Source organism: Ranitomeya variabilis, chromosome 5, assembly GCF_051348905.1.
Source record: "Ranitomeya variabilis isolate aRanVar5 chromosome 5, aRanVar5.hap1, whole genome shotgun sequence".
NCBI lineage: Eukaryota > Metazoa > Chordata > Amphibia > Anura > Dendrobatidae > Ranitomeya > Ranitomeya variabilis.
In genome coordinates this window covers 275,477,846-275,493,468 of record NC_135236.1, presented here as the reverse complement: position 1 = coordinate 275,493,468, position 15,623 = coordinate 275,477,846, and the positions used below count along the sequence as shown (strand labels likewise).

At 42.1% G+C, this 15,623-nt stretch overlaps 1 protein-coding gene across 2 annotated transcripts in view; it reads right to left on the bottom strand.

Moving 5' to 3' along the window:
- The window catches only part of SND1 (staphylococcal nuclease and tudor domain containing 1), a 1,031,482-nt gene that overhangs the window by 932,730 nt on the left and 83,129 nt on the right, over nt 1-15,623 (bottom strand). For both annotated transcript variants that reach the window (XM_077264371.1, XM_077264369.1), the window contains exons 4-5: nt 13,734-13,812; nt 1,476-1,636 (exon numbers count right to left, since the gene is read on the bottom strand). In XM_077264371.1, coding sequence (XP_077120486.1) covers nt 1,476-1,636; nt 13,734-13,812 — 240 coding nt within the window. The remainder of the gene's footprint in view (nt 1-1,475; nt 1,637-13,733; nt 13,813-15,623) is intronic.

The window sequence follows — 15,623 nt, the reverse complement described above, 5'->3', positions numbered from 1 at the left end:
GTGAACGTGCCTAAATTCCTGGACGTCTCGACGCAGCCTGAGAAACTTGCTGCCCCTATAGAGAAAGTAAGACCTCACTTGCCTCAGAGAAATGACCCCAAAGATATAGGAAGCCCCCAACAAATAATAACGGTGAGGTAAGGGGAAAATACAAAACGTAGAAATGAAAACAGATTCAGCAAATGAGGGCCACTAATACTAGATAGCAGAAGACAGGCAGGGAACTGTGCAGTCAGTAAAAAACCCTATACAAAATATCCACGCTGAGAATTCAAGAACCCCCACACCAACTAACGGTGTGAGGGGAGAAACTCAGCCCCCTAGAGCTACCAGCAAGCAAGGAAATCACATATTAGCAAGCTGGACAAGGACAAATAAATAACCAAGAAACATATTGAACACTAATGAGCAAAAAATAACCAAACAGAAACTTAGCTTCTCTAGGAGAGACTGATAGCGAAGGAATTCAGGAGTGATCAAAATAGCACTGAATACATCGACAGCAGGCAACAACTGATAGTCCAGGAGAGCTAAATAGGAAACCAGCTAACAGATAACGAGACAGCTGATACAGCCTCAGACCTGCAGAATGACACAAAGAGCCACCAGAGGGAGCCCAAAGACAGCACTCACACAGTACCACTTGTGACCACAAGAGGGAGCCCAAAAACAGAGTTCACAACACTCCGCCCCCTTTGCAGCGCTTCTGGCCGGGCCTGTACTGGCTGGCCGCGACCCGCAATTTAGTCCCCGGCTTTTTGGCTCGGTAGGCCCAACAGCGCCCATGGTCCCGGCCGCCTCCGTCGCTGATTGGTTGTGGGCGTTTTGCCACGACCAATCAGCGACTTGGATTTCCATGACAGACAGAAGCCGCGACCAATGAATATCCGTGACAGACAGACAGAAGGACAGAAAGACGGAAGTGACCCTTAGACAATTATATAGTAGATCAAGTTCAGGTCAGGAGAGCCGACAGCCAGCACGAGTTTTACAATGCGATTCTCGCATGAGAAATACGGCAGTGTGTCTCTGCCCTAAGACACATTGTTGAGCCCAAAACTGGCCATACGTATTAGATAGCAGTCGATAAAGCAATGAATTGACAATTCATTTGCCCGACAGCCATCTCACCCATATCTCCCATAGACAGGGACAGCTAACTTGGCCAAACGCTCCTGTGTTTTGTATGGAAATACTGCTGTCTGACATGTCGGTTAGCGGCTTATCTGGGGGACAACATTGCGATAAGTCAGTCCGAAATCAAACATGCAAGATCGACACCCCCATTCACATGAGATCAGCACCCCCTTACCCATTAGACTGTTAGCCGAACTCGTTGATATTTAGACTAATGTGCACAACTAATGTGTATGGGGGCCTTAAGAAAAGAGGTTGGTTTTCTTCTCTTATGGACAAATTCATGCTGGCCTGAAAAGTAAACTGGACAAATGTGCATAAAGCAAGGCGTTGCTTACCATTGACTGGTTTCTGATGTAAGGAGTCCACAAAATGTCTTGGGTTTTCAATTGTGTATTTTAGGTCTCGGATAGTATGAGAGCCAGTCCCCTCACTCCAAAGTCCTTTCTTAGAAGTTCTTGCCTGCTCTTCGATTTCGGCTAGCCTGCTTTGCTCAGGCCTGTAACAGACAAAATGTGAGATAAAACAGGCAAGTTTAATACCACTTAGAATTCCCAACATGTTTTATTTAATTTCTTTAATTCTACAATTAAAACTATCGTGTATCACCATGAAATACAATGTGTATAATACATGAAGCACAGCAGCACAACAGATGCAAGCCTCAAACCTAGGGGGGAAAGCCTCTATGGACCAGACGCAAAATGGATTCAGTGAATCCAAAGAAAAACAAAATCAACATCCAAGCTGTATTAACTCATGTTCTCCCAAGAACAATTCAGCTTTACCATATAAAATCTATTACAACTTCTGCATTGTAGGTCCCAGAAGGCATTTATCTGATTATAGTAGCACATCAAGACAACCATATGCTGCAGTTACAAGAGTAATAACAGAATGCAGCCAGACATGTAAGCCTATGTTCACATGCCCAGTAATCGTTCACAGGCAGAAAAGTTGTGCAGACACAACTTTTTTGCCCATTTTAAAAAAAACTGATTTCAGGTGGATCAGTTTTTTCAACATTTAAGTCTATGGATAAGAGATCCGTTAATTAGCTGGCCGTTTTTCTTTCATTGGAAAAGGATCCATTTTTTGCTTGATGGATCAACTTCAAACAGATGATAACAAATGGCTATTTATCGGATCCGTTGTCCATAGACTTCGCTGTTACAAACACATCCAATTGAAATCAGTTTTTTGTTTTTTTTAATAAAAAGGACAAAAAAGTTGGGCCTAAACAACTTTTCTGCCAATGGATTTCTGCTGGATCCATTCTAATGGATGATTAGAGTTGTGAACATAGCCTTACATGCAAGTCTCCTGTAGGAGTAAAAATCCAAGTGATTATACACTAGGTCAACATTATGCGAACATAAAGTCACTAAAGGCACTGGCACAGCCGCATAGGTTTCCTAAGCCAAGTTGCTTCAGACAAAAGCTGGTGGTCATTCCAGAAGCAGCTTCGCTAATGGTTTTGCCATTATTTTTTACTAGTAACAAACTATAATGCTTCACGGGTTCCAATCCCTGAAGTGGTTTAAAGAAAGAAAAAAAACTGAATATTCTAACAGCAATATCGTTTTTACATTTCTGTGCATGTTGTCTTTTGTGGCACTTTTTCTGTGTTTTTTCCGGAGGATTGCACTGTACAGAATTCTCTCTGAAAATGCTTCAGGAGTAAATACAGCTGCTGAGGTGGGGGAACCCGAACAGTAAAGTTTAGATCCGTACCGAACACCTACTGTTTGAACACAGGCTTCACCAGGAAGACAGTGTTACTATTCGGCTTCGGCACCCCAAACATCAGGTGGCTCCGAATGGCGGTAAAATTATCGCTGGTCAGAGAGCCGCGGTTCCCACACTGTCATTTGACACCCTGCAGCAGTGATCAGAGGTAAAAAGTTTACCTCCGGTCACTGGCGCCAGCTGATTGGACTACTACTCCCATCAGCCTACGCCTGCCTGCTGCTTCTAGTAACAGCAAAAGCAGGTAGGGGCTGATGGGAGTATTCATCAGTCAGCACCTGCACTATAAATAAATAAAATAAATTTTAAAAAACGTGGGTTCCTCTGTATTTCTGATAACCAGCCAGGCAAAACTGACAGCTGCTGGCTGCAACCCTCAGCAGTCAGAGTTAGCAAGGCTGGTTATCAGGAATCATATTTTGCGGGATTGATGTCACCTTTGCATGGTGACATCAAGCCCACAACTTAGTAATGGAGAGGCGTCTATAGGTTGAAAACTGATTATCCCTAGACATGGATTACAGCTTATGGGACAGAACGACGACCAGGTGAATTGGCGCATCTGTCAGTTTTGCCTGACTGGTTATCAAAAATATAGGGGAACCCGTGCAGTTTTTTTTTTTTTTATTTATTTAGAGCGCAGGCGTCGGCTGATGAATACTCCCATCAGCCAATGCCTGCTCTCGCTGCTATTAGCGACAGCAGGCGTAGGCTGATGGGAGTAGTCGTCCCATCAGCCGACGCCAATGATCAGAGGTAAACCTTTTACCTCCGATGATAGCGGCAGGTTCAAGCTTTCATTTGACAGCGAGGGGGAACCGTGGCTCTTTGACCGACAGTAATGATTTTACTGTCGATCAGAGACAGTGTTTGCCACGCTGTCATGCACAAAACAGCGTGGCAAACCCTAAATGTTCGGGTTCAGGTACTGTTCTGGTACCCAAACTTTTTTTTTTTAACTGTTCGACTGAACCCGCCTGACCCAAACATCCAGGGGTTCGCCCATCACTACTACTGATCTCTGAAAAAATTGCACATTTCACCCTTTGTATTGCAAATCTGAAGCAGAAGTCACCGCCCATTTGTATACTAGGGGCTTGAATTTCATGAGTTACTTGGCTTTACACTAAAAAAAAATAATAATTTTAAAATAAAACACTTTTGCAAGGTTCTAATCTTCCCAGGGTTGGAGCACAGTAAGTCTAAATTATTCCATATAAGTTTAGTATGGTTTAAAGGGAACCTGTCACCCCCAAAGTCGAAGGTGAGCTAAGCACACCAGCATCAGGGGCTTATCTACAGCATTCTGGAATGCTGTAGATAGGCCCCCGATGTATCCTAAAAGATGAGAAAAAGAGGTTAGATTATACTCACCCAGGGGGTCCCGGTACAATGGGCGTCGCGGTCCGGGGCCTCCCATCTTCTTACGATGATATCCTATTCTTGTCTTCACGCTGCGGCTCCGGCGCAGGCGTACTTTGTCTGCCCTGTTGAGGGCAGAGCAAAGTACTGCAGTGAGCAGGAACTGGGCCTCTCTGACCTTTCCCGTACTGCAGTACTTTGCTCTGCCCTCAACAGGACAGACAAAGTACGCCTGCGCCGGAGCCGCAGCGTGAAGGCAAGAATAGGACGTCATTGTAAGAAGATGGACACCCATTGTACCGGGACCGCCCCTGAGTGAGTATAATCTAACCTCTTTTTCTCATCTTTGAGGATACATCGGGGGCTTATCTACAGCATTCCAGAATGCTGTAGATAAGCCCCTGATGCTGGTGGGCTTAGCTCACCTTCGATTTTGGGGGTGACAGGTTCCCTTTAATTCAATTTTTGATCAGGTTGCATTTGATTGATGGAAGTTATCTTCAAAACCAAAATCAGAACCAGATGCACTTTTAAAAGGGACTCGGTCAACAGAAAAGGACATATTGCTTAAATCAGGTTTTATTTTTGATAATGTATTTTTCATTTTTCCATATCACTAAATAAAAAAAAAACTTGTAATTTTCACTCTGGCCACTGGGCTTAATATTAAACACACTTGCTGTACTGTAAATACTTTTCTTCTGGCTCATTTTCATCAGTCAGGAGATTACAATGAAAAGTAACACATCTATACACCTTACACAGTATTCACCTCACTTGACCCTTGCCCAGATCAGAGCTCCCCTTTAGAAGTCAATAAGTAGAAAACAGCTTATGCTGCCTAGTTCCATGTGGCTCCTGAGCAGAACAGGAAGCATGAGGCTAGTATTGGGCTTAGTCATCGGTGTTAAACTGTCTGATATTTTAAATATACATATTTACAAAAAAAAAAATAACGAGAACAATTACCATGAATACCTGATTAAAGCAATAGTTCAATTTCTCATGACACATTTCCTTTAATATCCCACTCACCTGACACTAGAGTTCTGCACGGAGAAAGGAGGAGAGAAAAAATCCCACACGGAAGAGATTAAATCAAATGAAGACAATTAGATAATTGCATTAGTCTGCTAACTGAACCGCTACCCTCATTTAAACCACTCCTGGAGCAACATGTCTACTTATTAATACCAAGTTAAAAATCTTACATCTCAATAACACACTATATTGACAAAGCATATTCTGATTTGCCAAAGGCAAAAAGCGCTCAATGAGCTGAACAGAAGAGCTGTGGAGGGGTTAATAAGATCTAATTAATAACAATTGTAAGTCTGTGCACTTTATGAGCTGCACCGTTCATTCCTGTGAAATGTTTAATATGCAACTCTTATCATAGAACAAAGCTATACAAATACCACTAACCAAGCGGGATCATATATGATCAATGATGGCGTCGTGGATAAGCACATAATGAGGAACACGATGTCTAATGGATATTTCACAGGTTCCTATGAGACTGGGGTAAATCTACATATCACAGAGGTAATGTTGTAGACCAGCTTAGCTAGAGAGAAATAAGAGTCCTTTAAGCCAGCCATACATAGAAGATCAAAGTCATCCATTGACAAATAGAAAAAAAAAAGACAAAAAGAGACTCAAATTCTTTCAGGATCTGCACCCTTTCACAACCATATGCAAGCGCATGCAGCAGACAAAGCTTTTATTGTACAAAATGCTGGATGGTAATTAATATTTATCAGATTGTATTTGCATAATATAATTAGATTGTAGTCAAATCTTTAGTTCACATGATACATGGAAGGAAAAGAAACACTGGTGGGTGTGGAACCACTGCGCCACGGGCTTATCCTGGAGGGGCGTAACTGTCTACTGAGTCTTCACTAGGGCTTCTGATGAGGAGGATAGGCTTGGCTGCCAGTAGACACGGGGTACTAACCCAGGGCAGTCCACAAGACTGCAGCAGCTGACCGGAGGGTCAGAGGTGTGGGTACAACGTGCAGAAGCATAGTCAGACAGTCTGAGTTCAGGGCAGGCAGCACATGTTCACAGATCAAAGCCGGAGACAGTGATGGAGAAGTCAAGCAGAGACGGTACATAGGTCAGGTCAATAACGGGAGACAAAATATGGAGCTATGCTTAAGTTTCTAGGAACCAACGTTCGGGCGAGGAATGAAAGGTGGATTCACCTGATATATTACCTGCTAGCAGGTGATACGCAGGGGAGGCAAATCTCTGCAGGACTGAGTGTGTACAAATTCCTGCAGAGTTTGTCCTGGCCCCTCATGACTCGCAACCAGCACAAGGCAACTCAGAGAGATAGTCATGTTCTGGGTGGAGCAGAGCAGCACTTAGAAGGCATACAAATGGCTGGCATAACATTTAGGCCACGGTCACATGTTAAATATTTTACCTTAGTATTTGTAAGCCAAAACCAGGAGTGGGTGAGAAATACAAAAGTGGTGATGGTGTTTCTATTATACGTTTCCTCTGATTGTTCCATTCTTGGTTTTGGCTCACAAATTCTAAGCATAAAAAAACTCACCAAATACTGAATGTGTGCATGTGGCCTTAGATACAGCCTGAAAATTATGTTATTTAAAGACGTAACCAGCAGATGTCGCCATTTGTAGTGCATATTAGAAAGAGCATCCTGCCGAATCAAGAAAGTGCAACCTGTCCATACATCACTGTGGATTATATCAGCACCATATAAATCTGGTCTGTAAAACCAATTACTGCACAATTGCTGGTACAGGTAGTGTGTGATAGCACTTAACCAGAACAAACTCAATGCATTCCCAGGTCTCCAAAGCCTGCAGACTTGAATGAAACTGTGGAACATGATAGGGTTGCCAGCAATGCTCACCCTACCCTCTACAGTACTGCTAATATTTGGATTTTCACATTAAACCCCATCAAACTCCCCCCTTGTTTTCACCTTCCTGACCAGGCCAATTTTTTCAATTCTAACCATTGTCACTTTATATGGTATTAACTCTACAACGCTTCAATGGATCAGACTCATTCTGAGAATATTTTTTCTTGACATATTGTACTTCATGACAGTGGTAAAATGTCTTTGATATGAATTCCATTTATTTGTAAAAAAACAACGGAAATTTGGCATAACCCCTTTCCGACATCGGGTGTAATAGGACGCCGATGTCGGACTCCCTCCCTTTGATGTGGGCTCCGGCGGTGAGCCCACATCTTTACCGAGACATGTCAGCTGTTTTGAGCAGCAGACTTGTGCCCACAATAGCCGCAGGTGGATTTAACCAGTTAAATGCCGCTGACTGCAGCAGTTAACAAGCGTGTCCAGCAATCGCGCCGGAAATATGCCCACCGATGACCCGTGTAAGTGATCGCGGGTCACGGGTGTGTTGGCATGACAATCGGAGGTCTCCTGGAGACCTCTATGGCTGTCAGTGCCGGCTTGCTGTGAGCGCCACCCAGTGGTCGGAGCTCATAGCAAGTGAGTAATTCTGCTATATAGAGGCGATCTAATCATCGCCTCTATGTAGCAGAGGTGATCGGGTTGTGGCAGCTTCTAGTCTCCCATGGAAACCATTGAAGCATGCCAAAAGTTAAAAAAAAAAAAAAGTTCTAAAAAAAGTTTAACTCCTTTACCCCCAAGGGTGGTTTGCACGTTAATGACCAGGCCAATTTTTACAATTCTGACCACTGTCCCTTTATGAGGTTATAACTGTGGAACGCTTCAATGGATCCGGGTAATTCTGACACTGTTTTCTCATGACATATTGTACTTCATGATAGTGGTAATATGTCTTTGATATTACCTGCGTTTATTTGTGAAAAAAACAGAAATTTGGTGAAAATTTTGAAAATTTCGCAATTTTCCAACTTTGAATTTTTATGCAATTAAATCACAGAGATATGTCACACAAAATACTTAATAAGTAACATTTCCCACATGTCTACTTTACATCAGCACAATTTTGGAACCAACATTTTTTTTTGTTAGGGAGTTATAAGGGTTAAAAGTTGACCAGCAATTTCTCATTTTTACAACACCATTTTTTTTTTAGGGACCACATCTCATTTGAAGTCATTTTGAGGGGTCTATATGATAGAAAATAACCAAGAAAATAACCAAGTGTGACACCATTCTAAAAACTGCACCCCTCAAGCTGCTCAAAACCACATTCATGAAGTTTATTAACCCTTCAGGTGTTTCACAGGAATTTTTGGAATGTTTAAATAAAAATGAACATTTAACTTTTTTTCACAAAAAATTTACTTCAGCTCCAATTTGTTTTATTTTACCAAGGGTAACATGAGAAAATGGACCACAATAGTTGTTGTACAATTTGTCCTGAGTACGCCGATACCCCATATGTGGGGGTAAACCACTGTTTCGGCGCATGGCAGAGCTCGGAAGCGAAAGAGCGCCATTTGACTTTTCAATGCAAAATTGACAGGAATTGAGATGGGACGCCATGTTGCGTTTGGAGAGCCCCTGATGTGCCTAAACATTGAAACCCTCCCACAAGTGACACCATTTTGGAAAGTAGACACCATAAGGAACTTATCTAGATGTGTGGTGAGCACTTTGACCCATTAAGTGATTCACAGAAGTTTATAATGCAGAGCCGTAAAAATAAAAAATTATATTTTTTCACAAAAATGATCTTTTCGCCCCCAATTTTTTATTTTCCCAAGGGTAAGAGAAGAAATTGGACCTCAAAAGTTGTTGTCCAATTTGTCCTGAGTACGCCGATACCCCACATGTGGGGGTAAACCACTGTTTGGACGCATGGGAGAGCTCGGAAGGGAAGGAGCGCCGTTTGACTTTTCACTGCAAAATTGACAGGAATTGTGATGGGACGCCATGTTGCGTTTGAAGAGCCACTGATGTGCCAAAACATTGAAACCCCCCACAAATGACACCATTTTGGAAAGTAGATCCCCTAAGGAACTCCTCTAGATGTGTTGTTGTGAGAGCTTTGAACCCCCAAGTGTTTCACGACAGTTTATAACGCAGAGCCGTAAAAATAAAAAATCCTTTTTTTTTTCCACAAAAATTATTTTTTAGCCCCCAGTTTTGTATTTTCCTAAGGGTAACAGGAGAAATTGGTCCCCAAGAGTTGTTGTCCAATGTGTCCTGAGTACGCTGATACCCCATATGTTGGGGTAAACCCCTGTTTGGGCGTACGGGAGAGCTCGGAAGGGAAGGAGCACTGTTTTACTTTTTCAACGCAGAATTGGCTGGAATTGAGATCGGACGCCATGTTGCGTTTGGAGAGCCCCTGATGTGCCTAAACAGTGGAAACCCCCCAATTATAACTGAAACCCTAATCCAAACACATCCCTAACCCTAATCCCAACGGTAACCCTAACCACACCCCTAACCCTGACACACCCCTAACCCTAATCCCAACCGTAAATGCAATCCAAACCCTAACCCTAACTTTAGCCCCAACCCTTACTGTAGCCTTAACCCTAGCCCTAACGGGAAAATGGAAATAAATAAATTTTTTTAATTTTTTAATTTTTCCCTAACTAAGGGGGTGATGAAGGGGGGTTTGATTTACTTTTATAGCGGGTTTTTTAGCGGATTTTTATGATTGGCAGCCGTCACACACTGAAAGACGCTTTTTATTGCAAAAAATATTTTTTGCGTTACCACATTTTGAGAGCTATAATTTTTCCATATTTTGGTCAACAGAGTCATGTGAGGTCTTGTTTTTTGCGGGACGAGGTGACGTTTTTATTGGTAACATTTTCGGGCACGTGACATTTTTTGATCGCTTTTTATTACGATTTTTGTGAGGCAGAATGACCAAAAACCAGCTATTCATGAACTTCTTTTGGGGGAGGCATTAATACAGTTCAGCGTTTGGTAAAATGGATAAAGCAGTTTTATTCTTCGGGTCAGTACGATTATACAGATACCTCATTAATATAATTTTTTTATGTTTTGGCGCTTTTATACGATACAAACTATTTTATATAAAAAATAATTATTTTTGCATAGCTTTATTCTGAGGACTATAACTTTTTAATTTTTTCTTTGATGATGCTGTATGGCGGCTCGTTTTTTGCGGGACAAGATGACGTTGCTTGCCTATACCGCCGGAACACTGCGATCATGTTTGATCGCAGTGTGCCGGGGTTAATGTGCCGGGGGCGGTCCATGACATGATAGTGCCGGACATCAGCTGCGATAGTCAGCTGACACCCGGCCGCGATCGGCCGAGCGCCCCCCCCCTCCATGAGCACGGCCGTTCGCATATGACGTACTATCCCGCCGGTGGTCATACGGGCCCACCCTACCTCGACGGGATAGTACGTCTAATGTCAGAAAGGGGTTAAAAAAAGAAAATAAGAGTTCAAATCACCCCCCTTTCGCCGTATTCAAAATAAAAACAATAAAATAAAAATCAAACATACACATATTTGGTATCGCCGGGTTCAGAATCGCCCGATCTATCAATAAAAAGAAAAAGGATTAACCTGATCACTAAATGACGTAGCGAGAAAAAAAGTCAGAAAGCCAGAATTACGTTTTTTTGGTTGCTGCGACATTGCATTAAAATGCAATAAGAATAAAAATCGTATCTGCACCAAAATCGTATCATTAAAAACGTCAGCTCGGCACGCAAAAAATAAGCCCTCACCCAACCCGAGATCACGAAAAATGGAAACGCTCCGGGTATTGGAAGATGGCACAGTCATGGTTAGTTTTAGCATTTAGTGAATCTAGTAAAACAGCCAAACAAAAAAACAAGTGTGGGATTGCACATTTTTTCACAATTTCACCGCACTTGGAATTTCTTTCCTGTTTTCTAGTACACGACATGGTAAAACCAATGGTATGGTTCAAAAGTACAACTCGTGCCGCAAAAAACAAGCCCTCACATGGCCGTATTGATGGAAAAATAAGAACGTTATGGCCCTGGGAAGAAGGGGAGCGAAAAACTAAAACGCAAAACCGGAAAAAGCTCCGGGGGCTAAGGGGTTAAAGTTTGAAAATGTTGCAGTTTTCAAACTATTAATTTTTAAGCCCTTAAATCAGAGTTATGTCACACAAAATAGTTAATAAATAACATTTCCAACATGTCTTCTTTACATCAGTACAATTTTTGCAAAAAAAATGTTTGTTAGGTAGTTCGAAGCTTTAAAAGTTGACCAGAGATTTCTCATTTTTTACAACAAAATCACTTTTTTTTTTGGTTTTGTTTTTTAGGGACTACATCACATTTCAAGGGCCTATATGATAGAAAATACAAAAAAGTGACACCATTCTTTATTAACCCTTCAAGGGCGGTGTGATCACATGGAAAGAGGGCTGACTAGTCTGGGGAACCAACGCCCCATCGACTACTCAAAGTCCTCATTAGCATAGGAAAAGCGGAGGTTATAAATGCTGTTTTAAAGGCATTTATTTAACTGAAACTTGTTATACAGGGCTGGCTAGGGAGGGAGTTTAATTATACAGAGGCGAATGCTGCAGGATTGGAGGGCATAGGGACCTGACAGGTTCCCTTTAAACAGTTTGAGAGTTACTACTTGAACTCATTGCCAGACTGTTTCAATAACAATTCGCCATGTGCTACGCCAATTGTGTAATGGGATGCTATAAAAATAAGTATATATATATATATATATATATATATATATATATATATATATATAATTGTCTAAGGGTTTTTCTGTCTGTCTGTCTGTCTGTCTGTCCTGGAAATCCCGCGTCTCTGATTGGTCGAGGCCGCCAGGCCTCGACCAATCAGCGACGGGCACAGCATGGCGACGATGATGTCATAAAGGTTGCCTCGACCAATCAGCGACAGGCACAGTCTGCCGCGAATTCGCCTCGACCAATCAGCGACGGGCACAGTATCAACGTAGATGTCATAATGGTTGCCATGGCGATGATGATGTCATAAAGGTTGCCTCGACCAATCAGCGACGGGCACAGTCTGCCGCGAATTCTGGAATCATCATTGTCCATATACTACGGGGACATGCATATTCTAGAATACCCGATGCATTAGAATCGGGCCACAGTCTAGTATATATATATAATTGTCTAAGGGTTTTTCTGTCTGTCTGTCTGTCTGTCCTGGCAATCCCACGTCTCTGATATCTGACCAATCAGAGACGGGCACAGCATGGCGACGATGATGTCATAATGGAAATCCCGCGTCTCTGATTGGTCGAGGCCGCCAGGCCTCGACCAATCAGCGACGGGCACAGTATCGACGTAGACGTCATAATGGTTGCCATGGCGACGATGATGTCATAAAGGTTGCCTCGACCAATCAGCGACGGGCACAGTCTGCCGCGAATTCTGGAATCATCATTGTCCATATACTACGGGGACATGCATATTCTAGAATACGGCCGGGCCTCGACCAATCAGCGACGGGCACATTATCGACGTAGAAATCCCACGTCTCTGATTGGTCGAGGCCGCCAGGCCTCGACCAATCAGCGATGGGCACAGCATGGCGACGATGATGTCATAAAGGTTGCCTCGACCAATCAGCGACGGGCACAGTCTGCCGCGAATTCTGGAATCATCATTGTCCATATACTACGGGGACATGCATATTCTAGAATACCCGATGCGTTAGAATCGGGCCACAATCTAGTGTGTATATATATATATATATATATATATATATATATATATATATATATATATATATATATATATATATATATATATATATATATATATATATATATACATATACCATTCATCGTATAGTTTACCACTTCAAGTAACTTTTCAGAATAAGCTGTCATGTGTACATGAGGAATAACCTTATGTCTGGTCATAATATGACGTGTATCCTGCATTTTTACCAGTTTTCCCCCTCGGCAGACTTTCTTATTTTGCAATCTATTCTGACGTCTGCCATTTAGAGATTAATTCTGGCTCTCTGCTCCTATTTTAGCACACAGAAACATGGAGGAAAATGTACAGCAGTACTGAGCTGTCTGGATATGAATTTACAGCTTCTAACTTCATAACAAAAGAAAAGAACATTTTACAGATAATGCTGATGTAAAGCAGACATGAAGTATATGCTATTTATTAACTATTTTTTGTGGTACAACTGTCTGGATTAAAGGGATAATCAGTAAAAGTTTGAAAAATATTAAAGTCAAATTTCTGATATTTTTATAAATAAACGCAAAACATATTGATCTAAATGTACCATTATCATAGAATATGTGTCACAAAAAAATAATAATCTCAAAATCATTGAGATACGTCAGAACATTCCAGACTTATTGCCACATAAATTGTCAGATTTGAAAAATTTGGCCTGATCACCAAGGTGTTAAATCCTTAGCCTAATTTCCTACTTTAAATCATAGAAATCAGCTATATAATAAATGAAGCAACTTCTGGGAAATCCTTACTTCCATTATATAGTAACTTAAAAAGAGCAGAGCCAAACATGACATTAAGAAAATGCACTTACGTAGTAGCTCTAGCACCTTCACGTCGGGAGGCAAGTCCTTCTGCAAGTAGCGATTCTGCAATGTTCTCGCCCGATGTATCTAAGAACATCACATTAAAAGTCAAAAACTGTAACATAATTGGATGCTACCATTCACTGCAGGATATTTAATTCACTCAAAAGCCAATCAGGCAAATAACATCATGTTTATCATAATTATCAAACACAAATTTAGGAGGAAAAAAAACTCCTACTCCTTCCTACTCTCACAACTCTCAATTCAACCCACGCATGTACACTTACCAAATGAGGATACCATTTAAAACAAGTAGTCTGAAAGGTTTACCATTGAAAAGAACCTATGGTAACTACATACGCTATTTTTTGGGGGACGACCATTATCAGAAGCACTCGTATCCTGCATCTTCTTCTATATTATTGTGTATCCTGCGGTATTGGTTGCACATCTTCGATGAGGAAAGGAGTAGCAGCTCACAGACTACAATTCTACAAGCCTTTACCACAGATAGGTAAAACCCAAATAGGGAGCACATTCCCCACTAAACCAACAATATTTCCACCTCATATTGGGTTTATTGCACTAGGGATCCCTTGGAGCAAAAATGATCAAGTTTTGAGTCAGATGCTACTTTGATGTAAAAAAAAAAAAAAACGCTCAAAAGAGAACATTTAGAGTAACAAGATTGCCCACTAGATGATACTAGATTATATTTTATTGAAAAATAATTTAAAATTAATGAATAGAAAAGAGGTCAGCAAGAGAAATTACAAGATCAGGAGGAATACAAACACTATGACAAAATCCAAATAAGAGTGTCACTATAAAGTCAATGCCACAATTCAGACATGACCACAGCACACCCGTGATCAATAACTATGATGTTAAAATAAAAAAAAAGATGATATTGAAAATCAAATAATAGTTAATATGAAAAAGCACATTAAACCAAATATTATCAAATACCGTATATACTCGAGTATAAGCCGAGATTTTCAGCCCAAATTTTTGGGCTGAAAGTGCCCCTCCCAGCTTATACTCGAGTCATGTTCAGCGGCGGGGTCGGCGGGTGAGGGGGAGAGAGGACTGTTGCATACTCACCTGCTCCCGGCGCTCCTAACGCTGTCCCAGCCTGTCCCATGGTCTCCCTCGCTGCAGCTCTTCCTCTATTCAGCGGTCACTTGGTACCGCTCATTAAAGTAATGAATATGGACTCCACTCCCATAGGGGTGGAGCCGCATATTCATTACTGTAATGTGCGGTACCAGTGACCGCTCATTACAGGAAGAAGCTGCGGTACCATGGGACAGGCAGGGACAGCGTCAGGAGCTGCCGGGACCAGGTGAGTATTTCATATTCACCTGTCCGCGTTCCATTTGCCGGGCGCCGCTCCGTCTTCCCGTCCTCTTGCTGTGACTGTGCAGGTCAGAGGGCGCGATGACGTATTAGTGTGCGCCGCCCTCTGCCTGACCAGTCAGTGCGGAGAGACGGGACGCTGAGGAGCAGCGGGCAGCGACGAGAGGTGAGTATGTTTTTTTTTTATTGCAGCAGCAGCATTACATGTGGCACAATGCTGTGTGGAGCGTCTATGGGGCCATAAAGAACTGCATGGAGCATTATATGGGGCATCTATGGGGCCATAACTGCATGGAGCATTATATGGGGCATCTATGGGGCCATAACTTCATGGAGCACTATATGGAGCATCTATGGGGCCATAACTGTATGGAGCATTATATGGAGCACTATATGGGGCCATAACAGCATGGAGCATTATATGGAGCATCTATGGGGCCATAACTGCATGGAGCATTATATGGGGCATCTATGGGGCCATAACTGCATGGAGCATTATATGGGGCATCTATGGGGCCATAACTGCATGGAGCATT